The sequence below is a fragment of the Natator depressus genome, chromosome 9 (genome assembly GCF_965152275.1).
Source record: "Natator depressus isolate rNatDep1 chromosome 9, rNatDep2.hap1, whole genome shotgun sequence".
Lineage (NCBI taxonomy): Eukaryota > Metazoa > Chordata > Testudines > Cheloniidae > Natator > Natator depressus.
In genome coordinates this window covers 97,555,758-97,581,937 of record NC_134242.1, presented here as the reverse complement: position 1 = coordinate 97,581,937, position 26,180 = coordinate 97,555,758, and the positions used below count along the sequence as shown (strand labels likewise).

Here is a 26,180-nt window from a genome sequence, read left to right as displayed (position 1 = left end):
TGTGCAGCAGGTCGCAGCTAATTCAGAACAGTTGAGGAGAGCTTCTTCCTGACGAATGATGAATTCCCCAGCTTCTGAAGCACATTGAAAGTGAACAGAAAGATGTTGACTCAGTAACTGATCACGTCCAGGACCGATGAGTGATTTGTGGAGCATACCCCAAGACACAACTACGGTTAATCCAGGAAGGTGAAAGAGAAATCTGGATCCCAAACTATGCTCTCAGGGATTTCACCGCTGGAACATTTCTCTTCCTCTCAACTGGATTTTTGACAATGGCTAGAAAGGAAGGGCTCTTTCAGCAGAAGTCTGCATGTGGCTGTGGTGGAGTCCAGTGATCACAAGAGAGTGAGCTTTAACTGTCAGTCTAATATACGACATACAAGTTAGTATACTACATAAGAGGAAGGTCTCTTCACGGAGCCTGCTCCAAAGCCCATTGAAGTCTTTCCAGCCAGGAAAGGAATCAATCTCATGGACTAAGCCCCACCCTCTACCTCAGGGGTCGGCAACCTTCAGCCCACGGCCCACGAGACAGTTTATGTTGCCCATCCGCAGGCACGACCCCCTCCCTCCCCCCGCAGCTCCCAGTGGCCACGGTTCACCATTCCCAGCCAATGGGAGCTCCAGGAAGCGGCGGCCAGCACGTCCCTGCGGCCCGCACCACTTCCCGCAGCTCCCATTGGCCTAGGGAGGTTGTGGAATCTCCATCACTGGGGATTTTTAAGAGCAGGTTAGACAAACACCTGGCAGGGATGGTCTAGATAATTAGTCCTGCCACGAGTGCAGGGGACTGGACTACCTCTCGAGGTCCCTTCCAGTCCTACGATTCTGTGATTGGCAAGCAGCTCTCACTCATTCATCTCTGTAAGGTAACAGAGCTGCAGATGATGCAGTGAGGTGCAGCAAACCCTGCACCTTGGCAGGGGTTCAGACTAGGTGACCCTCGCGGTCCTGTCTCACCCTACGATTCTATACACAGGCCAGCCCGGGAGGGAAGGAAGTTATCAGGATTAGCTTCTGCTGCCTGGCCAAGGAGCGGCAGCTCCGGCTCCTGGAGAGAACCAAGCACTCTGGGCTGAAGAGGGAACTCCTAGAGAGCGAGACGCAGGTTTTAGCTGCAGAGAGGCCCCTGGAAGCATTCTGCCACTAACAGAGAACTGCTGCTACCTCCAAAACCAAACCCTGCTTCTTTATTCCACATGCCAGGGGCATCGCCCGTTTTCGGATTCAGGGAAAGGCTGCCGAGCCCCAGACAGTGTCACCCCCTGAGAGGCAGGCATAAAGTCAGGGTACCCCCAGGGGAGTCAGCGGGGAGTGTCACCATTGACTTTAACGGGTGCAGGATCGAGCCCTAGGGCTGTACAAGCAAGTCTAGTAATGGCAAGCGGAGCTCAGCAGAGTTAGAGCAAGTACACTCCCTTGCAATTCAAAGTGCCACGGGCACAGGAAGGAATCTCTCTGGGGCTCTAGGCACTGGGGAATGTCTGAGATGGTTTTCAGCGGTGGGGCAGCTGTGTACACCCCGCCAGCGGTGCCAACTCTAGTGCTGACCAGGCAAGGCTGTTCCCCGGGGGGCGAGATGCCCACGAATGCCTGTGTGCACTACACTAGTGCTTACACGGACGGCACCAGCAGTGCAGCTGCAGCACTGCCCAAAAGTGGGTTCAGACGTCTGCTTCATGCAGGCAGGACCTGCGTGTGCCAGGACCCCTTTTATTACACTCCTTCAATTACTCCGATCCGCCAGTTTACCTGCAAGAAGGCATTAGGAAAAGGCAAGTCATGCATGAAAGGGAGGCCCTATCCAGTATACACTGAGTCAATCAGTGGGCTGTATTGTTATCAAGCTCGCATACAGACTCCTCTTTGTACATCAGACTGAAACAAGCACAATGCACCAAGCTATCTATGTCAGGTTGTCTTGTCAGCCCACTAGCAAGCAGCACCTGGCTTGCATCCGTTTGGAATGCTCCTTTAGCATTGTCTTAACAAAAAGACTGTTCCATTAGTTTGTTCTCCAAAAGAAAATGGCCTAAAGTAAAATGCCGGGGTTCCAGCTGAGCTGATCCTTAGGAGAAAACTGACTAGCACGAGGAGGTTTGGTTATTTTCAGCTAGAGAACAAGATATTTGTGACTCCTTGAAGATGCCGGTGGACTTCAAATGTTGCAACTATGTGGACATCTGCAAAACAGAGGGACATTTTTGAAATTGTTTTGAAGCCTTGCGTCATGCAAAACACTCTGTTCTGATAACAAGTAATAGAGACACATCAGCCCCCAAAACGTCACCGTTGAAAAGCATCTCTGAAAACACGTTGGTAATATACAGGCTATAACTATCTGTGTTCAAACAGAAATGAAGGTGAAGTGTTTTGCAGCAGCAAAGTGGTATTACAAACATTTATACATCTCAGGTGGATGAGCCATCTCAGGGAGCTCTTTTCAAAGCCTTCACGGGACATCAAAATCCTTCCTTTTGTGTCATAGTTTCACAGAGTTTAAGGGCAGAAGAGACCTTTAGATCACGTAGTCTGACCTCCTTTATATTGTAGGCCAGCGTTTCTTAAACTGGGGTCCGGGATCCCACTGATCAACTCCTTCCCCTCCCTCCCAGCACCTCCTGCGCGCTAAAAGTCCGGCGGTGCAGCAGGGCTAAGGCAGCCTTCCTACCTGCCCCAGCTCTGCACCACTCCTGGAATCGGCCAGCATATCTCTGCGGTCCTGGTGGGGGGGCAGGGGATCTCCATGAGCTGCCCCCACCCTGAGTGCTGACTCTGCAGCTCCTATTGGCTGGGAACTGTGGCCAATGGGAGCTGCGGGGGCAGTGCCTGCAGGCAGGGCCAGCACATGGAGACCCCCTGATCTCCCTGCCGAGGAGCCGCTGCCAGAAGGATGTACTAGTCACTTTCAGGAGCCACCCAAGGTAAGCGCCACCCGGCTGAAGCCCGCACCCTTCACCCCCTCTCCAACCCCCTATCCCACCCCAGAGCCCACACCCCCTCCAGCACCCAAACTCCCTCCCAGAGCCCACACCCCCTCCTGCACCCAAACTCCCTCCGAGAGCCTGCACCCTACACCCCCTCCTGCACAACTCCCTCCCAGAGTCCACACCCTACACCCAAATTCCCTCCCAGAACCCGCATCCTGAACCCCCTCCTGCACCGCAGCCTCCTGCCCTGTGACAGTGAGTGAGAGTGGGGGAGAGCAAGCGACAGAGGGAGAGGATATGGAGTGAGCAGGGGGTGTGGCCTTGGGGAAGGGGGGCAGAGCAAGGGCTGAGCTGTGGGGCTTGGGGGTCCCCAAAAATTTTTAAAACAAAATGGGGGTCCTCGGGTTGCTAAAATTTGAAAATCACTGACATAGGCTATTAAATTCCCCGTTACCCTTCTATTGAGTTCAATATCTTGTATGTGCCAAATTGAGAAAGCAGGATATAGATAGACTTTTAACATGCCTGTTTGAAAATTGGACTCAGTGTGTTATTTGACCAATTTTAAATGTGACGTGCAGGGGGTTTATGTCATGGGATTCTCACTGACTTTAATGTCTCCTACTGACCTAGGTTTTCAAGTAAATGGCACATTATTCTTGGTTTAATGTTAAATGGGCTAAGGAGCTGCCACTGTTAGCTAATGCCTAGAAGTGCTAGAGAGAAACTAGTCAAAAATATTCAGCCCTGTTTGACATTGAAGGGGTTTTTAAAAATGACCAACAGAACCAAAAAGGAATATAAAATTAAAACGAACCACAGATTTGTTTGTTAATATAACTGATGCTTCTGCGCAAATACTTTCTCTGTCTAATCTGTAAGTTTATTATAACAGATTTCTCACCTGTCCAGTTTGGTAAATTATGGACTCAACGTTTCTCTAAAGAGCCTGGCAATGTAAGAGTTACAACAAACCTGTAAAACACATGCACGTTACACTCAGTATTTGGCCTGATCATGTTATTGCACTGAACACACGCCACTGAAGGGGAAGCTAATAGCGACCCTGTCTCTGAAAGCCACTGCTAATTGTATCAGCCTGTCAATAAATGGATACTTTTTTGTTGACTGCACTAAAATTCATTGTTATGTGTCTTATAGCCTTCAATTAAAAAAGCAAAACAAAAGTGAATTAATGAATTTGCCACTTGATACAATTAGGGATTCAATACATTATTACATGCGACGCCTCCTTCATCTTCCATAATGACATAGAATTCTTGACTTCCAACCAAATCCTCATTAAAAGGAGAACAGAAATCCCAACAAACACAAACACTTGCATTAGAATAGTGGTAATAGTGCCATTGCACTGCGTAATTGGCCTGGATTCAGTTCTCATGGCAGAATAATCTAGTTGGCATTTGGACCATTTTTTTCCTCTCTAGGACAGGATTAATGTCTTGTAGAACAGCATGTCTGTACTATTATCACTTTTCTCAAATATTAAGCCATTGATAGACAAAAAACTGAATTAATTTACAATTAAAATTGCTGCTAGGTAGATTATGGTTAAAACCCCCAAAATATTCAACAACGTGGAAAGGAAAAGAGCAGAGAATGTAGATACTCCAATCTGAACAGTTCATCTGATCTGGTAATACATGCATACCTATAAAATGTCACAATGCATCTCCAGATGCCCGTCAGTTACACTGTATTTGAAAGGCTCTTCCTAGGCAAACATCCAAGGAATTTTTTTTTAAACAGAAGATCTGGATTCATTTCCAAATCAAGCAGAATGGCTCCTTAAATGTCTTCAGATATGAACATCTCAGAACACAAAAGATATGGCCAAGCAGAGAGGCATTCACAGAAGAGCAATCAAAATTATAAAGGACCTGACAAGATTATCTTATAAAAATTAAGAACAGCGTAGTAGGCCCTTCTTCCAGCGTAACAGTCCCCAGTCTGAAATTGGCAACACCCCTCTGCTGAGCAGAAGCAGGTGTCTTGGGCCTTACAAGCCAGCTTCCCAGTGGAGAAGAGATCGTGACATGGAATCTGGGTACATTCTATGTGCAACTTGTTTTACGGGTGCACATATCAGTCCTGGAACAGAGATGGCCAAACAGCATTCAGGGCAACCACTTCTTTTAGGGGATCTCAGCTCGACATCAATGCCCAATTTCCAGGGGACAACTCTGCCTCGGAAATTGGCTCCAATCACAGGCACAGGCAGAGAGCAGACTGCCCTGCTTCTCACACAGCTTCCCATTCAAGATCCACTGCCTCCACACAGAACCATGAACAACAAAAACTAACACCTCCACAGCATGACTTCCCAAGCTGGAAAATCCTCTCATGTGCTCAGAAAAACAAACTAGAAGACCACATGTGCCATCTGCTGGCCCCTGCTGCAATAGTGAATATAGAGAGCTTGGATCAATGACACCTAAAGTGAGACATTTAGGGGCTGAGGGTTTAATGAGATGAAATTAATTAAAGGAAAAATCTGTGCTGAGTATCAAGAATGATGTCTTAACTGTAAGACCTGTTAAACTGTGGGACAGTCTCATGGAAGACCCATCATTGGAGACATTTAGAAGTGGACTGGGAAAAGTACTATGCATAATATACTTAGGTTTTGAAGAAGCTTTTAAAAAGAAGATGCCTAGAGGAAGAATAGCTCAGGTGTGTTTGTTTACTTCTGCCACTATACAAGCCAAAGCATATGCCCTAACACTGAACACAAGTAGTGGCTTGTTGGCTGGGAATCTAACAACACACAGCTGCTTTTATTATTTAACACATCTCATTAGAAGTAACATTCAATCTGTAGTCTTGTTTCAGGGATCCCTCAAATGAACAGCTTTAATAAGTGATCATTCTTGGCAAGCAGAGTCTGGCAATTTTTAAGCCTGAAGCCTTGACAGTGTCCTTCTCAGCATCCCCATGCAAAGGCTAAATCATTGGCAGAGCAAATAATAGGCATTACAGAGATGAGGTATGGGTGGGCTTGGCACAATTCACGTTGTATTTGTTTTATCATTTTGATGGATACTATCAATGTTTATTTTTAAACATTTTTTTTATTTGTATCAATTTAAATGTTCACAGTTGCAGAACATCATGGGCCTTTATGCATTTCCCCCTGATTTTTATCAATTTCAATTTTCATAGTGGAAGGAAACTATGGGGAGATCAGACATGAATTATTTAATGACAGTAGATGTTGAGTTTCAAAAAGTTACAGCTTTATAACCTTTAAAATATGAATTGTCAACATCACATCAAAATATACAGTAAGTGTCCTTAAGTCAAACTCTGATAAGTTCTCAAGTAGCATTTTTCTAGCTTTGCCTATCCGTAAATTTCAGTTAATATTGATGGAAGTGTTTTTTTGTCAGTTTGGGTGGGTTACGGTGAAATCAACATTTACCGATAAAACGCTGATCATTCCAAGCCCACTTATGGGCCACTCTGATACAAATAAGGGAGGCTCCATAGACGTTTCTAGGCTTGGGTGCAAAGTACACCTCTAGCAAATAACAAAAACACAAGGATGGGCCCAGACTGGGTGGCTGGGCGTTGCCTGGTGCTCTGGATCCTCCCGTAGCTCTCAGAGCCAGTTCTGCTCCTCTCCCACCATAAGCATTGATTTATCCCTGTGTAGGCAGCTGAATGTGCAAGAGGGAGCACATGTCTCCAACACAAGACGAGGAAACTGGGCCACCGGCTACACTGCTGCTTTGGTAACACAGGGAGACTTAAAACTGGCAGCTCGGCAGAGCTTGCTGGAGCAAAAGAATCCATGGCGCAGCGGTGACGAGGTGGATGGACACTTTGGACCCTCAGCTGTGGATCCTAGCAGGAACAACCAAGAGGCAGGCGGCATGATCAAAGGAGATTAATTAGCTCCACGGGTGCAGCAGGAGCAGCCAGCAGGTGGCATTGTTATACACAGGCTGCATATATCGTTATCACACACATCTATGTCAATATCTCTTCACACGCATCCCTACGGCTGTCTGAACTGCAGATGGGATGGAGCAGATTTCCATGCCCATGACAGGCTTCACTTCTACTCCATATTCCTCAGCTTCTCCCTTTCAGGGACAACTTAGGCTATCTCTGAACCTTCCCTTCCCCCATCCTCCTGGGAATCCGCTAGATTGCTCCAACTGGCAGGTATGTTCCTAAGTGTTCCCAGAAGATGGGTCCTAAAAGGGATTTATTTATCCCTCTTGGCAATTGCTATTTTGGGGGGTGCTCAGACGTTGTCCAGGCAGCTTGCAATTGCCAAGTCACCCTGGGCAAGCGAAGTGTGCCAGGCTGCCATCCTCAGTAAACGCAGCAAAAGGCGATCTTCATGCTCCACGTACGTGAAAGCCACTCACCGTGGCGTGTTGTCTCCAGTACTCATGTTTTATTTTCAGGCTTCCTGGCAGCAGGCTGGCTGGTTATAAGTAGCGTCCTGACAGAGAATTCCAGAGGTGAGTTAATTAGTGGGTGGCTATTCGGAATGTCAGCAATTTGCCAGCAAGCAACCAGCCTGTCTGCTTTGGTGGGTACAAGTGCAGAATGATTGATTTCAGAAGCGGGTGAATACACAACTCTGGAACACGTTCGCAGTACCTCGCAATTTGCGGGGGAATACTATAATTTATTCGGAGACCTGACTTGCCATTGGTGTGACGTACGTATATGTGTGTGTGTGTGTGTGTGTGTACAGATCTATTTTAGGGTGTACGTGTACATGGTGCAGATTCCAGGGCTTTCCCACTGAAAAACAGGAAGTTCTGCTCATTGATCTAGAAGCTTTTCAATCATTCTCCTATTGTAAACATTATCTGCCTTCAAAATCTTTAATGTGTTGCAGATGTGACAAAGGATAAAAGGTCTATCATAAAATCCCTCTATCTCGGTGCTTTTTCCAGTGGGGCAACATAATAATGAATTTATTAGCATATAGAGCTCGCCAGCATATGCTTATAGTCACTCACAAACTTTTGACTTGACAGTTTACAAGTGTGTTTAAATCCTTAAGGTTTCAGTTGACCATGCAGCTATTATAGGGTCATTATAAATAAGAAACAAAGGTTACACTTTATAGAACAGGAGATAAATCAAAACTAGTATATTGGAAATAATGTGTTTTTTTCTCTGTTTGTTTTTGTTTCTCCTGATTTTCAAAACCATTCAGGGTGACAGCTGGTAGGGAAAGGGGCGGTCAGCAGCTGTTAGTAATGAAACTGCTAGAACCAGAGGTACCCTGATTATGAGTAACTGGTGAGCAGGAGAGGTTTAGATCACCAGTATCTACACACAATCAAACTGAGCTCCTTGAAAGGTCAGTAGGTGTTGAATCTTCTTTCATGGAGAGTCTCCTCGCTGGCAAATTGTGATCATCTTTTGTTTTAACTTCTGCTCAGAATTCTGCCTTTTATCACCAGCCACTGTGTCTTCCCAGGGTTTTAACCATCTACTGCCATAATGGTATGCTGGTGCATCATCTCTCCTTTTGTGATTTAATTAATTAGAGAGAAGCCACCATTCTATTTAAGGTTCTTATGCTTCTTGGTAGCATTTGGACTTTCTGCATGTTGACCCTACTGCAAATTAGACGTCAGGGACAAGGAAAGAGAGTATCAGCTGAACTGAACATTACTTTGGAGAACAAGTTAAAAAAGAAAGAAAAACAACTTGCCAAACTGTCACTCGCTGATTTTGAACCAGAAAAGGGTCAAACAAGACCTCAAAAATCCACTTTAAGTTATTTGACTTGTTTGATCACTAATCTAACAATACCCCACAATGCAGAGGAATAATGTCACATTCTGACACCCAAAGACTTCCCCCATCTTCAACGATATAAAAGTGTCCAGTAATTAAAAAAAGGGGAGCCATCAATAATTTGAGAAACCAACCCTCCTTGCGCCTCTTTACCCTCCTCGGTAGGCAGGGAGATAAACTCGCACAAGCCTGCAGTCCTGGATGTATGCACATATTTGCAAAGCTGTGCCGAGGATGGAAGAGTTTGAGATTTCAGAATCTGGCTCTGTTTCAAATCAGAACGGCCACTGAACAGTTCAAAACTCATATCGGAAAGTTCTAAAAACATTTCAACGAGAGTCAATCAAAAGGTTTTGTTTTACTTTTGACTTTTTAAATTTTCTACTAGATTATAATACGTAATAAATATCACATAATAGCAAATACAAATTTCAAAACAAAAAGTCATTTAAAAAAAATCTAAACGTTTAATTCTGAAAATGTCAAAACGGGATTTCAAAACATTTTTTCTGGTTTTCAGCCCAAATCACAAAGCATTTCACATCTTTCCACAGAAATTTCTCCAACCAGAGTATGCTCTAAAGTTATATTACATCCAAAAAGCTACGTTAAAAGAACATTAAGGTTGCAAAGGCAAGAACTCAAAAGTTAGGAAATGCCAGAACAGCCCCATTCATTTCAATGGGACTTCTCATGTGCTTAACTGCTTTGCTGGCTCCTGTATTGCAGGGTGAAGCCTGAAGAGAGTGGAATGCCAAGAACATCTCACTAAGACTTCACTCTTTACCAGTGATATTTGCTATTGTGGAGAAGGAAGTTCACAGCATACAGAGAAGTTAGATAAAAAACGTTAAATATTCTTGCTGTAAGGTTGCAACATAACACTAATTTATTTTTTTTAAATCCAGAACTGTAACATACAAGAACCAAAATCAGAGAGAGACAATGCAGGCTGCTCCCTAAGGCAGAGGGGCCCAACTCACCTCCATTTTGCCCTAGGCTGGCTCTTTGCAGACTTACTCAGTTCACATGCCTCCCTACAGAGCCCCCTATCCTGCACAACAGGGCCAGAAAACCCCTTACAAATTAAAGCGATAGCTTGTCATTTTAACAGTTTTCCATACACCACAGAAGTAAGCAACAAATACCCCTTCAGCCAGATAAAATGAGAGAGAGAATCCTTCTGTTCCTTTTTTCATTTAATGTGTTCACATACCAGGGTGACAAGAAAGATATAAACACCTAGACAGATAGGGTATCTGGGAGATCAATACAGTGATTAGACCAGCCTAGAGAGACGGAAAAAGGTAGCGAAGGATTATGCATGTCTTCAGAGATCAGTGATACTATTAGGCTAAAGGGCATAAAAGGAAATTTAAAATGTACTGAAATAACATGAAGCTGTGACACAAAGATTTAATATAGGATGAAACCTGCATCTCCAGGCTTAGCTTGATACAATGGGGCATAGCTGAATCAACTGTATTTCCCTTACATATGCCTTGATGCTTAAGTGTTTGATGAAAGAAAGTGCATTTCATCCTTATCTGAATTAGATTTTTATTTTGTCATCTAACATCAGTTAGGGTTGGACTAGAGGACTTAAAATATCTTTTCAGTCTCAACTGATATTTGAATATAAATATTTTATTTACATATTATGTAAAAAACACAATCTTGGACAGGAGGCTGCTATTAAATCTCTCATCCCCCACTCTGTTAGGGATATTTTAATTGTCCCAGATCAATGGAAGGGAATTTATAAACATCTGGGCTTAGTTTAAGAATCCAAATTTGCCTCTTAAACTTCAAAGCCGCAGGGCTGATTTTATCCAGGTTCTGTTGTCTGGTCTTTAAGAAGAGAAGCCTACAGCCCTCGAAACAAAATTAAATTGGTGTAAGTCAGTGTAGCTCCACCAAAGTCCAAAGGTCAATTTTCAACTGCCCCAGATCAGGGCTAAATGGCTATTCTGGTCTCAGTTACATCAGGGAAGTGGTTGGAGCTGCTGCTTTCAATGGAGCTGTAGCAGTCCAGATTGAAATAGAAACAGTTTGGTTTGCTTTAGAGCAGCGGTTCTCAAACTTCGTTGCATCGTGACCCCCTTCTGAAAACAAAAATTACTCCACGACCCCAGGAGGGGAGACCAAAGACCGAGCTCCGCCGCTCCGGGTGGTGGTGGTGGGGGGGGGGCAAAGCTGAAGCCCAAGGGCTTCTGCCCTGGGGAGGGGGTATGTAACCTTAGCCCTGGGTGGTGGGGCTTGGGCTTCAGACTTGCTGGGGCCCAGGGCCAATACCAGCTTTGGCAACCCCATTAAAATGGGATCGCGACCCACTCTGGGGTCCTCCCTCTTTTCAATACCTTTACCAAATAGAAAACTGATCTCACAGAGTCCCATGTTCCACAGAGTGTTGGGAGCACCAGGGGTCAGGGGTAGGGTAGAGAACTGGATTTTGGTCACCACCTATGCATAACAACTTGTAAAATCTCCCGTTGAACCCGACTCGTACACACAGGCCTTAAAAAAGGAGGAGCACCACTTCAAGGCAATGGCCTCTTCCCACACACAGTGGGCTGGATTCTCATTTACATTGAGGCCATCCTACACCCCCCAAGCTGTGTAAATGGTCTTGGGGGAGTAGTGGGGGGGGTACATAATATTGACATCTACTTGGTCCCTTTACACTGTCAGAGCAGTGTACATGGGCCTTAGTGTAAATGAGAATTAGCCCCAAACCCTCTTTCCCTTCACTCAGTGGCTACTGCCCCTTTCCATGCTGTGGAATACACAACACACCTACAGGGGGAGAAATCAGCTACACATGGGTGTAATGGAGCCTCCTCAGAGGAGCCATGCAAACGGCCTCCCAGTTACAGACAGCTGGGCAGCAGCCAACTTCCCCAGAGAGCCTGGCGTAGAGGAAAGCACGCAGCTCGTGTCCTCTCCTCCCAGGTCACTGGGGAGTTATTCTAGCCGTGTAAGTTTATAGTGTCAGTGAGGCTTACATATAAAAATCTGCCACGTGTCTGCTGAACAAAACACTCCCGGGACCGGATTCATCCCTAGCATCATTCCACTAAGTTCGGTGTTAATGGACCCTTGTGCCCAAGTACTAGGTAACGTTCAGAGCGGGAACGAAAACTCAAGTCATTATTCTCATCACCTGCTAAGAACCGGAGCTGATTCTTAACCCTTAGTTCTCCATTTCCGGAGCCGCCGCTGCAGTCATCTTCATCATCGCAGTCTCCGCTTTCTGACTCGTCCTCATCCGTGGTTTTGTCTGGAGCTTTTCGCTGGGATATTGACATTCCTTTCAACAGCTGAAAGACACAAGGTGGCACAGAACAATGGGAAAGCCCCCTTCACCATTGTTCCACTTTGCAGGGCTTCCCCCATCTCAAGTGTTGATTCATTCTTAACAGCAGAAATCGTACTTTAATAACCTCAGTTCCTTTCACACCCTTTGCTTGAGACATGCATGAAGGAGGAATGGGCCAGGCAGGAGGGAAAGTTAATTACTCATCAAGCCCAAGTGTCAGCTCGTTAAAGAGCTCAGGGATGTTCGTGTACACAATTGAGATGAGCCAAATGGCAAAAAAAGTTGCACTGAAGAATTTTGCCCTGCAGTTGCCCCCAAACATGCTCCCTACACAGAGGAATTGGCCTAAGCCGGGCTACGTGCCACAAGGAGAATTCCCAAACAGGCGTTCTAAACCAGCTATATATGGCCCCTTTGCTGTGTCAGAGAGGGGCTTTGTCCCCCAAAGAGTAGGATTTCAGAAAAGCACTCAGTATTGCTACTGAACTCCTACTGAAATCAGCCAGACTCCCATTGACTTCAGTGGGAGAAGAGGTAGTGGTTTGGAACCCTAAGTTAACTCTTGAAGAAGTCAATGGGTGTTGTGCATGCAAAGACCTGCGAGTTTGGACTCTCAGTCTTCTCAGCCCAATAAAGATCTCTACGAAAATGACAAAATGCTGGCTGGAGAGAGAACTGCCCCACTCGGAAGTGACAAGTATGAAAAGAAAGGATAGATCTTGCAGGATTTTTATCCTTGTGCATCACCAGGCTGGAGACACATGGTGCCCTGCCTGTGCTATGTAAATAAGCAAAAATAATAGCCCAGATACGCAGAAGTGCTGACAACTCCAATCAAAGTCCAGGGGATCAGCCCTTCAGAAAGTCAGGCCCACCAACAATACTATTATAGCTAGGGAGAACTGGTTTAAGGATAACCTGGCTGTCAGAATTCAACTGTCCAATAAAAGGCAGCCATCCTACTTTAGAACCAAATCTCGTTTTCAAAGAGGTCAGCGACAAAAGTCCCATCACCCTAGGGTCAGGCTCTTCTATCAGAGCCAGGCAAAGTTAGCCGTGTGCACTGCTCCCAATGTGCAGTACAGGTGACATGGGCCAGAGAAGGAACGCAGAAAACCGGCAGGCCGGATGGGCAAATCAGCCAGCTCTTTGGCTGTTCGGTAGAGGTTGCAAGGAAAAGGGGCCCCATGTTCACTTTCAGCTTTAGGCTGGCTGTTCTGGTCACTCAATACACCCAGGATTGTTAAGAGCAAGTGAGAAGCTTTTGGCACTGGATAATTTCACTTGTCCAGAATGGGTTTTTGGCTATTCTGGGATACTAGAAAACCTCAATGACTCTAGCCTGGTTAAATGGCAGATCCTATCACGTAAGGGTGAGATTTTCAGAAGCACGCAGCCTTGTGCTAAGTCCCATCAAGGGAGCTTGTTTTGTAAAAGTGACTGGTCAAGACAGAACCTGACATATATGGTAGAAATAATGTAGCAAAAGAACTTTTAATTTATCCAAAGTAATTGAAAGTATCTTCAAGCAGTAAAATTGCCTAGATATTTTTGTGTAAAGCCTTAGCCAGTGCTTAATTTGTAATGAAAGAGGTGCCAGGGCTCAAGCAATTTTTTTACATTCATAACTGATGCAGCAAACCCAGAGGTGCCAGGGCTTAGCCCTGGCAAGCCCTGGTGCAAATTAAGCACTGGCCTTAGCTAATCAGGATATGTTCCACATCTAAAAACACTGAGTAAAATCAAATGTCTCTAATGAATGTAAGACTAAGATTACTATCAAACATATGATTGGAAATTCTTAATACTGTCCCATTAGTCAGGGTGGAAGGAAATGGGCACATTTTGGGTTATTGGTTTCCTCCTGCTGATCTTTCCCATTTACTGTTTCTAAAATAACTGAACTATTCCATCATAAACAGATTTGTTTTGAAAAGTTTCAGTCAGCCCATTCATATATGCTGAAAAATTCCATCTCTACCACTACGTAGCTAAAAGCTTGAATTTAATCTCCTGACATAAAAAAAAAAAGTAACAGAGAAGATATTGCAAAATAGAAGCTTATTGCATACTTTAGAGGTTTAGTTAGTTTCATCTGCTGCAGTGATATGCATACCTCTCAAGGCATTTTTAATATCTGGAATCCAGGTTATACTTTTAAACTATTAAGCTGGCATTAGAAAACAGCTCCCAAAATATTTAGTTGCTGGAGTTTATACAACCTTAGAGGAATGTTTTCAGCGTCTGGCTTCACATGTCCACAGCAATGTAAACACACGTTACTGTTTCTGTTAGAGTTGCATAACCTAATGAAAAGCAAATGGTTTGGACTCAAATCCACTTCATTTTTGCATTGCATGCCACCCATATTTACATGTTGCACACATTTAATAACTACCAACATAAAAAATGTTTGCTTCCCATATTTATAAATATGATGTATGGAAACTAGCTGTGAAATATTTGAGATATGTAGGAGCTGAAACAAAAAATTAAGGTGGACATTTTTGAGCAATTAAATAGGCCGCTTTGCTGGGGGCGTTGAGACTGCATTCTGAAATGCCTAATACAAAAAAAAGCACCTACAGATGGAACACTGTGAAGTTCATAAGCCTCCTTGCATTTATAGAAAGACGATCACCTGTCACAGCTGATGTCTGCATGGCTCTCTATTAAAGTACCAGCTATCTGGGTACACTCCCATATGGTGACACCAAAAAGAACTCCCACATCAGATATACTTCCATCTGCTCCTTGGTTTCACATCATTGCTCTTCTTTCTCAACAAGCTCTCCTTCCCTTCCACTTTTTTTCCTTTTTAATTTATACGGCTTTCAAAAGACTGCCACGAAAAGGACTCAAAGTGAACTAATAAATTACTGTGGAAAACGGAGAAGATTGAGTTGTTGGAATGGTATGACTTCATATAGCCTTTCAACGGCACCTACAGATCATCTTGTCACATACTTGGAGCCTGATCCAAAACACACTGAAGTCAAGGGGAGTGGGGAGAGACGGGGTGTTTCCATTCACTTTAACAGACTTTGGCTTGGGCCCTCCATGGGCGTTCCCGAAGACCTATTTTTCAGACATTTGAACTCTTTCCCCGGAAAACTTCACGACCACTGAAATAATAGCAGTTGTGGCTATGGGCATAGCAGAGGGAAGATTTCACATAGAAGAGTATATTGTGCTCATTTAAGGCCCTTACACCTTTATTTTGATTAATAGATTTTCCCCTCCAAACCAACTCAAAAGTGGTTATGGAAAGGACTTAGGAAAAAAGTAAAGCACGTAATAGCTCCTAATATTGGTCTCGTAGGTATATCACTGGCCTAGAGTATTCTCAGAGTGGTATGTTAATTTGTTGTGTACAGTCCATTCTCAGAGGTGGGTGAAATAACCTCACTTTGCAAGAGCAGAATCAGTATATTTATTATCAGGAGTTGGTGGGTGAGGTTCTGTGGCCTGCAATGTGCTGGAGGTCAGACCAGATGATCATGATGGTCCCTTCTGGCCTTAAAGTCTATGTGTATGTGTAGTGGAGGGGCATGGCCTCCCTCGGAGACTGAGAGGAGAAACCTGGCCCCACCCGTTGGCGGGCAGAGCCAGGCAAGCCACGCCCCCTGCCAGAAGCAGAGGAGCAGGACGGGAAGTTTAAGGGGTGGGCCCTGCAACTCAATTGTTCGAGAGCCGGCGAAGGAAGCAGACATCTCTCACCAGCTGCCAAGCCTCAACCCAAGACGGAGCTCTGCTGTGCCGAGGACCCAGAGGAGGTGCCAGGACTGCCGACCGACCTATATCCGGAGGAGCTACAGGCAGGGTACCCCAGGGAGATGGGGACGCACTCAGATGGGGTCACAGGAAGTAGCCCAGGGATACTAGACATTAGTCTGGCTGTGTGGCCAGAGTCTAGGTCAGCAGGTTTCAGTGGGATCCCCACTGAAAGGGCACTGGGCTGGGACCCGGTAGAGTAGGGTGCGACCATGTCCCCTTGCCCCCTGCTGCCAGCCCCACCCTGTGGGTGGCAGCCTCCCCATTACTTAGGCCAGACAGCCTGCATTCGCTGTTGCTCTGTGCTGCCCAGAGGGTCAGGGCCCTAAGACTGCTTGTCGCTCTAGCCCATCCCGAGGATCAGAGCCTTTACACTGCCTATTGCTCTGCCCTGCCCAGAATCCTGCCCAGAATCCCTAGACGGCTCATTCCGGTGTTGAGCATTGCATCCATAGGCACAACACAGTCAGGGGGTGTGGCCTCTGCCCAAGACTGATGGAGAGGAACAGCCATGGACCACTACACTATTGCGTTAAAAACCCACGGCACCAAGTCTGAGCACCTGGGTCAGCTGACTTTTGGGTTTGTGGAGCTAAAAATAGCAGTGTAGATGTCTGGGCCCACGATGGAGCCCAGGCTTTGAGACCCCACCCCCCTTGCAGGTCAGAACCAGAACTCCTCAGAACCAGGCTCCAGCATGAGGCCAAACATCTACACTGCTATTTATAGTCCCACAGCCCAAGTCCGAGTCAACTGACCCAGGCCAGACGCCGTACCGTGGGTCTTTTCTTGCAGGGTAAACATACCCTATAAGTCTAAGAGCTAGAAATTGGTGCACTGCGTAACAACCACGAAGACTCACACACAGTGCATCCCACAACCTCGCAGATGATTAAATGAAATTAACTTTAGAGCCAAATCCTGCAGCTGATATTTGGGGGGAGGGGGAACTACACAAAACCCAAACCACATGATGTTGTAATCTCACCTCTCCATGGGCAGGAGAGTTCCCACCCCGTAAATCCAGCAGGCCATGGCAGTTTGGCTGTGCAGGGAAGGAGCTCAGTCTGCGGGGAGGCTGCACCAGGGAAATCTTTGCACCCCTGAAGCAGATTTCCCCTGGTGCAGCATGGCTGGAGGCTTAGGCTGAGTATTGCCACGTGGTCCGAGACAACTTTGGTCAACTACACTCCCTGGAGAGGGAGCACCAGCCAGCAAATCCTACTGAGAGCACAGAGCAACACTGCATGGAGGACGGCTCCATCCTTCCTGACCTCCCCAGAAAACCTGAGTGCAAAGCTGGGTCACTCACGCCGTGCACAGGAGCCACAAGTCTGTCCCCGCGGAAGGACGGCAGGATCAGGCCCAGGACGCAGTCACTAATGGGCCCTTACTCTGAAAACAGGATACTATGGGGGGGGGGGGGTCTTTCATTTGCGACACACAGTGCTGCAAGGACGAAGCGAGGTACCAGTCCTGCCAACTGCTCCAGACACCTGAGCAACCACTCAGCTCTGCTCACACGGAGCAGCTTGCAGAGTCAGGGCCTCTCCCAGGCAAAACGTTCTCCATGGACACGCCTTTAGACTGGAGTTATAAAATACCGGAGCCTGGAGGACAACACCAGAGACATTTCTTTCATTACTTACTTGAAAAGTTAAAAGCCTGGGAAACTCTCAGGCAGGGAATTAAGCCCTTGGAGACGTTCAATGTTAATAAGCTGTCCTAGGGAAGGAATGGAAAGATGAGATGGTCTCAAGTGTGTGTTTTCAAATATTAAATTATGGAGGACTTCCTAAATAGCTGCCTTTTGCGGGGGGAGGACGAAGCCTGCAGGAAACTAATAGCTTAATCTCTCTGGATTTACAGTGATAACGTAACAGGAACTTTGCCAGAAATGCTGAGAGAGTCCTGACTTTGAATGCTGATATTCGAGGGGCTGTAATTCTAGGCACACGGGGCTCCAAATAATGAGGAAGTATATCCCGTCTGCTCTTTGCACAGTGGGTGGTTTGAAGGGGGTGATGGGGTGGCAGGGGAAAGAATGTGAAATGCGAGCACAGTACTGGATTCCTACCAGGGTAGATGAAATCAGAGCCCTATCCTAGGGAAAGAGTTTGGGGTTACCATTTGCAAGGCTCACGTTAAATGCTGTCAGCTAACTCAGCTCAGCCATTCTTGCCTGATAGGAACAAGTAGAGGATGCTTTACAGTTTAACCACTAGGCCGTAAAGATCCTAGTGCAACCAACCAGTGCTAAGTTGTATGCTTGATGGGCTAGATCCTGATCTGAGGCAGTCAAATGGACAAAGAATGGGCACAACCCTGCCGAGTTCAGGCAATACTTCTATTTCATTTAATGGGACTATTTCAAGAGCAAGCCCTGCAGGATCTGGGCCCTCAAACCTCTCTGCAAGTTGCGAGTACATGACACACGACTAGTATGTCTACATGGCAAAAAGAAACCCCACAGCAGCGAGTCTCGGAGCCCAGGCAACAGACTCAGGCTACGGCGCTCAAACTAGCCGTGCAGACGTTGCAGCTTGGGCGCTGAAGCTGAAGGATGTGGGCGTGAGAGCCCAAACATCTCCACACCTAGCGCAAGCCGAGTCTGTGGACGGGGGCTCTGAGACGCAGGAGTGCCCTGAGAAGTTTTCTGCAGGCACCGCCTGGCGTCAGACGGGGCCAGCAGGCTGCCAACGGCTGCTTGGTGTAAAGGGCAGTAGAGGCGAAGGATCCACACAAGAGTCTCCCCACCCTTCCCTTCACATGAGAGCAGGCTCCACCTCCCTGTGCCACAGAGAGGAGTGAGGACAGAGGAAATGGCAGCCAGAAAGTGGGCTCAGAGGCGCGTGAAAGAAGATGCTCTCTCTCACCTAAATCCGCAGGCCCACCTCTAGACCAGAACCCTCATCTATCTCCTCCTTCTTCTCCCAGAAGCCAGGAGGCACAAGTGCCCTGCCCGTCCCCCAGCTGCCAACAATCTGAGTCAAATCCCCAGTCTTACCACTGGCTCAAGGAGCCAGGCTAGGGAATGGCAGATCAGGACTGCTCAGAAGGGAGAATATTTCCCCCCTTCCCGATGGCTTCCCAAACCCTTGTGTGATGTTCTGGGTGCCAGGGGGAGGCAAGAGGTCTGCACAATGCACACTCAGCAAGGATCCCCACGTCTAGCACCCCACTGTGCAGAGCCGAACGGCACTGGCTCTGCCACCAGCCGGCCCTCCACTGCTCTAAGGGAGGGGGCTGGATTTTGCCCAGGCAAGTTTTGTTACCCTTCGTTGTAGCTCAGCTCTGCTCCAGAAGAGCAGCAGGAAATTTCTCCTAGGGCTTGTCTACATGAACACTTCAGCGATCGTGCCACTCTAGCGCTTCAGGGTAGACCCTCACTACAGCGACAGGATGGCTTCCCCCATCACTGCAGTTAATTCACCTCCCCCAGAGGTGGTGGCTAGCTTGACAGAAGAATTCGGTAGCACTGTCTACACCAGGGGTTAGGTCAGCATAGCTACATCTCTCGGGGGGTGGTTTTTTCACACCCCTCCGAGATGTAGCTATGCTGATGGAAGTTCCCAGTGTAGACCAGCCCTTAGTTTGCAGCAAACTGGGGCGTAAATCTACCTCGTGCTACCCTGCCGCACACCGAGGGCCCGGGTGGTCCCCACTGCCACTGACTGAAAGTTCCCTGGTGCATTTTAATCGCCTCCTGTTTCCAAGCAGGATAGCTCAAAGCACACTCCGGGACTTTTAGCATGCGGCAGCAGGCTCCACGGGGACACTTAGCACACAGCAGGCCAGCACCCCTTTGACACAAACTGTTTGTGGAGACAAGCCTTTAGGCAGCACTTGATTTAGCTGTTTTCAACTCAAGCTAAGTTTTATTACTTGTATTACATAGGGAGCCGCAGTCACAGACCAGACCCTAGGCTGCCAGGTGCTGTAAGGCACAGAACAAAAAATGCTCCCCACCCCAAAGAGTTTACAGTCTAAGTAGACATTTCCACTAATCACACCATTGAAGAGGTATGGGTGGGGCTGGCATAAACATTTAGTGTTTGCCTACCTATTCTCACACTGAAGTCAATGGTAAAACACAAACCGACTTCTCTAGGAGCAGCGTGAGGCCAGCACTGAAAATCCCTTTGATACTGTACAGCTCCCATGTGAATACTGTTAGGTGCTTTGGCTTCTGCAAAAGTAACATCCACAAGTCATTAAGTAACAATTACTACAGTCTACATGCTTTGTGAAGTTATATTTGGTGGACTGAACATAGTTTCTTCCTCTTTAAATAGCAACTAAACCTAAATGTTACCCTGCCATTAAAGCTCGTTCACATCTTGTGGTTTCAAGTCTATGGTAAGAGGCAGAAAAATATACAGTGTAATGATCAGTAAAGTAGTATGTTACAATGAGCAAGTTTTAACTTAAGCACAATTTATCCAGCTGTAAGAGTTTACAGACATATCCGATCACGTCTCTGCCAAACCATAATGACAAAAATACACCACAGCTCTATAATGCACCCAATCCAAAATATAGAACAAATTGTGGGAATGTGTTTATACACATACACACACACGTGTGTTTGTATGCATGCATGTTATATGTATTTGTAAGGCACTTATCCCCTTGGTATGTAAGCATTGAATATATATATAGAATCATAGAAATGTAGGGCTCAAAGGGACATCTATAAGTCATGTCCAGCACCCTGCGCTGAGGCAGGACCAAGCAAACCTAGACCAGCCCAGACAGGTGTTTGTTCAACCTGTTCTTAAAACCTCCAGTGATGGGGACTCCTTAGAGTCAGAAAGCTCTTCCTAACATCTAACCTAAATCTCCCTTGCTGCAGATGGAGCCCATTGCTTCTTGTCCTACCTTCAGTGGGCATAGAGAACTATTGATCCCCGACTCCTTTATAACAGCCCTTAATATATTTGAAGGCTATCAGATCTCCCTTAGACTTCTTTTCTCAAGATTAAGCCTGCCCAGTTTTTTTTTTAACCTTCCCTCATAGGTCAGGATTTCTAAACCTTTTATCATTTTTGTTGCTGTTGTCTAGACTCTCTCCAATTTGTCCACATCTTTCCTCAAGCGTGGCACCCAGAATTGGACCCTCCATCCGAGGCCTCATCAGCGCTGAGTAGAGCGGGCCAATTACCTCCTGCATCCTAATACAACACTCCTGTTAATACACCCCAGAATGATACTGTATTAGCCTTTTTCACAACTACATCGCACCGTTGACACCTATTTAATTTGTGATCCACTATAACCTCCAGATCCATTTCAGCAGTACTACTGCCTCGCCAGTTATTCTCCATTTTGTAGTTATGCACTTGATTTTTCCTTCCTACGTGTAGTACTTTGCATTTCTCTTCACTGAATTTCATTGTGTCGATTTCAGACCAATTCTCCAATTTGTCAAGGTCATTTTGAATTCTAATCCTGTCCTCCAAAAGGCGTGCCATCCTCGGAGTTTGCTGTCATCAACAAATTTTATAAGCATACTATATTCACACACACACACGGTAACTGACAAAAGATACATATGGGCCACATCCTCAGCTGGTGAAAATCAACACAACTCTATTACATTCAAAGGACCAATGCCAGTTTGCATCAGCTGAGAATATGACCCATTTGTATCTTTCCCAGGAGGGGACAGGACACATATGAAGAAAATAATCCAGTAGCTTTAAAGTTTGAACCTCTAAGGTCGATGTGGGTGAGAATGTTGGCCCACCTCAATTCCGATGCCAACCCGAAGAGAAGATTTAAATATAAACAACCCCGTTTATGGCAATGTTCATAATTTGGCTTGTTCTGTGGATCAGACGGAGGTTTAAAAAAGTTCAAGCCAATTCTGAACATTGTATTGATACTGTAACTTACTGTAGGTAAGACTGTCTAAGGCAGCGGTTCTCAAACTTCATTGCATTGTGACCCCCTTCTTACAACAAAAATTACTACACGACTCCAGGAGGGAGGACCGAAGACTGAGCCCGCCCAAGCCCCACTACCTCGGATCAGGGGGGCCAAAGCTGAAGCCCAAGGGCTTCGGTCCCAGGTAGGGGGCCTGTAACCTGAGCCCTGCCGCCCTGGGCAGAGGGGCTTGAGCTTGGGATTCAGCCCCAGGCAGAGGGACTCCGGCTTCAGTCCCAGGCCCCCGCAAGTCTAACGCCAGCCCTGGCGCCCCATTAAAACAGGGTCGCGAAAGTTTGAGAACTGTTGGTCTAAGGCATTCCAGTTTGTTGTACGTTATTTATAGGTTTAATCAACAGATAATTCATAATTGCATAGTGACCAGGTTGACAAACAAAAACAGAAGGGGCAAATACACAACCAGAGTAATGACCCAGCTGGATTTGAACTGGCCACTGGTGAAAAGTTCTAGTGCTCATCCTTCTTAATGAGTGCTCTATACAGAGCCTTCCACCTGACCAACCACCCAAGCCACCCTGCCCTTGGTGTTTTCTATTTTAAATGTAAGCACACTAACAGTTACGACACATTTGTAATCATATCTTTATAGCTCTTAAACAGAAATCTGTATTTCACTCCTTAAACTGTAGCCTAATTTTGCATTCTTATTTTAGACTCCAGATTCACAGGACTGCACACCACCCACTTCAGTTTACGATAACAAACACGGAAATCATGCCTACAAACCCAGATGACATCCCAAAATTGAGCCAGATCTACCCTGCCCTGTTAAGCCAAAAATATTCATTGCAACATAGTTTTAAAAAAATAAAATATAAAACAAACTCAGCAGTGAAATGAATTGTTTATTAGGGTGAATACAGATGATTTCTGTCAAACAAAAAATTCCCTTAGGAGCTGAGGGAAGTCTGAATTCATATTTGTAGTCTTCTGGTGAACATATCTGTCCTTTAATTTAGTTTGCATGACTGAAAGAATTTAATAAAAATGTTCCAAGAGTTTTGCTGAAATTCTTAGCATATTTGTTGTAAGCCTTTGGAATATGATCAAACACATACTGGAAAAGACTGAACTGAGCACGCAGCTAAAATAATATTCAGAATTATCGTGGAAATTTAATAAACAAATCTACACAATTACAGAAAAATGTAATGCAGAAACTGTCCTCATTCTGGACTCTCACTTCCACTGCTGATGTTGTCACTGTGCCTTAAGGAAGGGCATACTAGGGATAAGTCACAGCAATGGGGTTCAGGAGATCTAAGCACCCAAATGGTCAATAGCATCCACTAATTTTGGGTGGCTTCTTCTAGGCGACTCAAGGGTACTTTAAAATGATGAAACTAGGATTCCTTTTGCACCTATCACAAACCTATACCTACTCACTACTAAAGACATAATGCAAATGGACAGTATTTTGTACAGCACCCCTGAAATGCCCATTAAGTCAAGGTTTTTCTCTTAAATACCCAGCTTCTGAAAACACTACTTTGCTCAAAAAAAAAAAAAAAAAAAGATCGTGCATGGAATCCTGACCTTTAAACCTGCAACATTCAATAATTTATGGGGGTATTTAAATCATGGCTGAATCATGGGAAAGCTGCAGATTTTAATGTAATGCTTTCCCCTTTTACAGGCTCAGTCTATCAACCAGGAGTATATATATGAAACACAGCTGCGGCTGTTCTGCTTACAGAGGTAATTATCTGATCACAAGCAAGACTGGAGGAAAGCGACCCATTTCAAAAGAGGCAGTTGTTTTTTACACTCATGTGTTTTGAGCGTTGTGGCCTGATCATATACAAGCATGTAACAAAAAGAATCAATCCTTCTACCCCCCACACACCTACTAGCCCTAGAAATAACAAGAACCAAATTTGGCTCTTTTATTCACAGGTACCAGTTAGCATTATATAGTCCACCAGCTCCAGCCGGGGAGAGGGGGAGAGAATAACCTTCACTCCATTCCTTTCCCATTCACTGGCTCCACTCAGATCATCCACCCTGCAGACGGAGGCCCCGATCCTGCAAGTGACTGCGCGTGGGAAGAATCCTGCACCCATGCGAGGGCCCATCAATGTCGTTTTGTGCTGGTGCGGCACAATGTATATAATGCAGCAAGACTTATTAAGCCAGAGACGTTGCTCAGTCTTACTGGCAGCTAACTATATATTATGTTAAACTCAACATCCATTGGCAGCATGCGCTAAACAAAAAAGCAGGGGGTGGGTCATTATAAAGAAAACAGCAAGGAGCTCATTTTTGTTGGGAGAGGTCTGAATTGTGGTTGACTTGGGGGAGTTTTACTTTGCTACACCTTGGCAGTATATAAGAGGCAGAGAAGAAACCTGTTCCTAATTGTACTCCTATTTCAAACTCAGCACAGTAAGGAGTAATTGCTAATCAAATGTTAATAAAATGGATACAGACACTGGGTCTGGAAAAGTCATTTTCAGCACTAAGGAAAACAACCAGGAATGTCAGCTGTTTTTTCACCTGCTCTAAAAGGAAATACTTGGCTGTTACCCACGACACCCACCCTTAGCCCACTGTACAGAAATCTGCTAGCAATCTCCAGGTTTGAATTACATACAGATAGTTAAAGAAAAGCATCTTTCTGCTAAGCTAGAGATCACTGTTTCACTTGCCACTTATTTCTCAAAATTCAAGGTTTATCTCCCTGCATGCCCAAATGGTATCATGAAATGACATATCACACAAATGGACATTTTTCCCTGAAGGAATTTCACATTTCAGTAGACTCCAGTCAAAATAACAAGATTCCTCTTTTAATACCCGCCACAAAGCATTATACTCTGCCCAGTAGGAGTTTAGGATTTATGTTGTGTTCCTTAGAGAAAATTAATTTTAAGAAGTAATTTTAGCTGCCCTCACCCCGAAAAAAAAACATTGGCTAACGAGGCCTTCACTAATGAACCAGCAGAAGTTTTCATTCAGGGTTTGATGGTCTCTTCCACAATACCAGTTTGTTCTTTGATGAATGCTTTGCAATGAGTCTCTATAGACTATTTCACAGGTTAACAGAACACCCTTTTTTAACATTTGCATTCTCAGATGAAAAACAGACTCTCGGTGAATCGCAACCTGTAACATCTTTGTCACCAACTTGTGTTCCTTGGAGTAGGAACTTGGACTAGGCTGGCTCAAAGCACTGACACATTTCATCCAGTACCTGGTCTCATACCAGCTGTTTCAGAGTAAGGTACAAGAAACCTCACATTGGTCTATTACAGAATAACCTGCCTCTACACAGTTTCTTTTTAACACCGTCAGTGAGAGGTTGGCTTATACCCTGAAGCACAAAGGTTTATAGCCCATATAACAGTGGCTGTTCCCATTACATGTATAGACGGAGAATCCCTTCTCAAATCTTACTGACTGCTTGGCCTCCGTGCTATCCAGTGGCAATGAGTTGCATGGGGTAATGATGTGTTCTGTAAAAACAAGTATTTTCTCGTGTCAGTTTGAAATTTGTCTTTCAGTTTCTTTGACTGACCCCTTGTTATGAAACAAAGTAAACAGAAGTTCCCAATTTAGCCTTTTTATACCATGCATTATTTCACCCCCTCCTAGCTGTCTCCTTCTAAACCACTCTTTTTCAACCTTTCTTCCAATGCAAGCTCACCCCTGTTTATCGTTTCCAGTGCCTATCTCTCTAACTCCCTTTATTTGAGACAAGGTCACTGGTACAATTCCATACCCCACACAAACCAACATGGGCTCTGCTCTCTGCTGCTAGCACAGCAGGACAGGCATGCTCGGGTGAGGTGCTTCTGTTGTAATGGTTCTATTTCTTTGTCTTCTCCCCAAGCCGTGGGGCAGGGTAACCACCTACTGCTGGTAAATTGATTTTTCTGGCCTTCTCCTGATAGCATGAAGATGCCGATAATGGTGGTGATTTACTGGCCAAATGGACACATTGTTTTTATGAGTCCTTGGCTTAATTTGGGCTTAGCTTTTGAAACTGACAACATCCCCCCGGGTCAAGGAAAATGGATACACCTGCTAATTAAAATCAGTCCGTATTGGTTGTTTAAATTGATCTTAGCAGGAAGAGGAGCTGACAAGCCATTCTCAATTCCTCCTCGATGAAATCCACTGTCTCTCACCAGCGAGTGATGGAGGGGACTGGACATGATTACTGCTCTCCAAGGAAGCGATGGTTAGTTAACTTTTACTGGCACCTTTACAAACAGGATGATTTAATCCTGGCTGTCCTTGCACTCAGACAGGGAAGGTGTTACTTCCCCAGCACATACACACAGTGATACATCATGGGGCACATGAGAAAAATAGATTACCTGGGATTTACGACCAGCTCATTCGCTTTTTCTTAGCCATTATTCTGAATCACCAGACCCTTGCCATCTCTCTTCCCATGTCTGTGA

General features: G+C 45.4%; 1 protein-coding gene across 1 annotated transcript in view; it reads right to left on the bottom strand.

Moving 5' to 3' along the window:
• Nucleotides 1-26,180, bottom strand: part of GPC3 (glypican 3) — a 266,732-nt gene that overhangs the window by 39,705 nt on the left and 200,847 nt on the right. Inside the window, exon 7 of the mRNA XM_074962746.1 lies at nt 11,893-12,049. Coding sequence (XP_074818847.1) covers nt 11,893-12,049 — 157 coding nt within the window. The remainder of the gene's footprint in view (nt 1-11,892; nt 12,050-26,180) is intronic.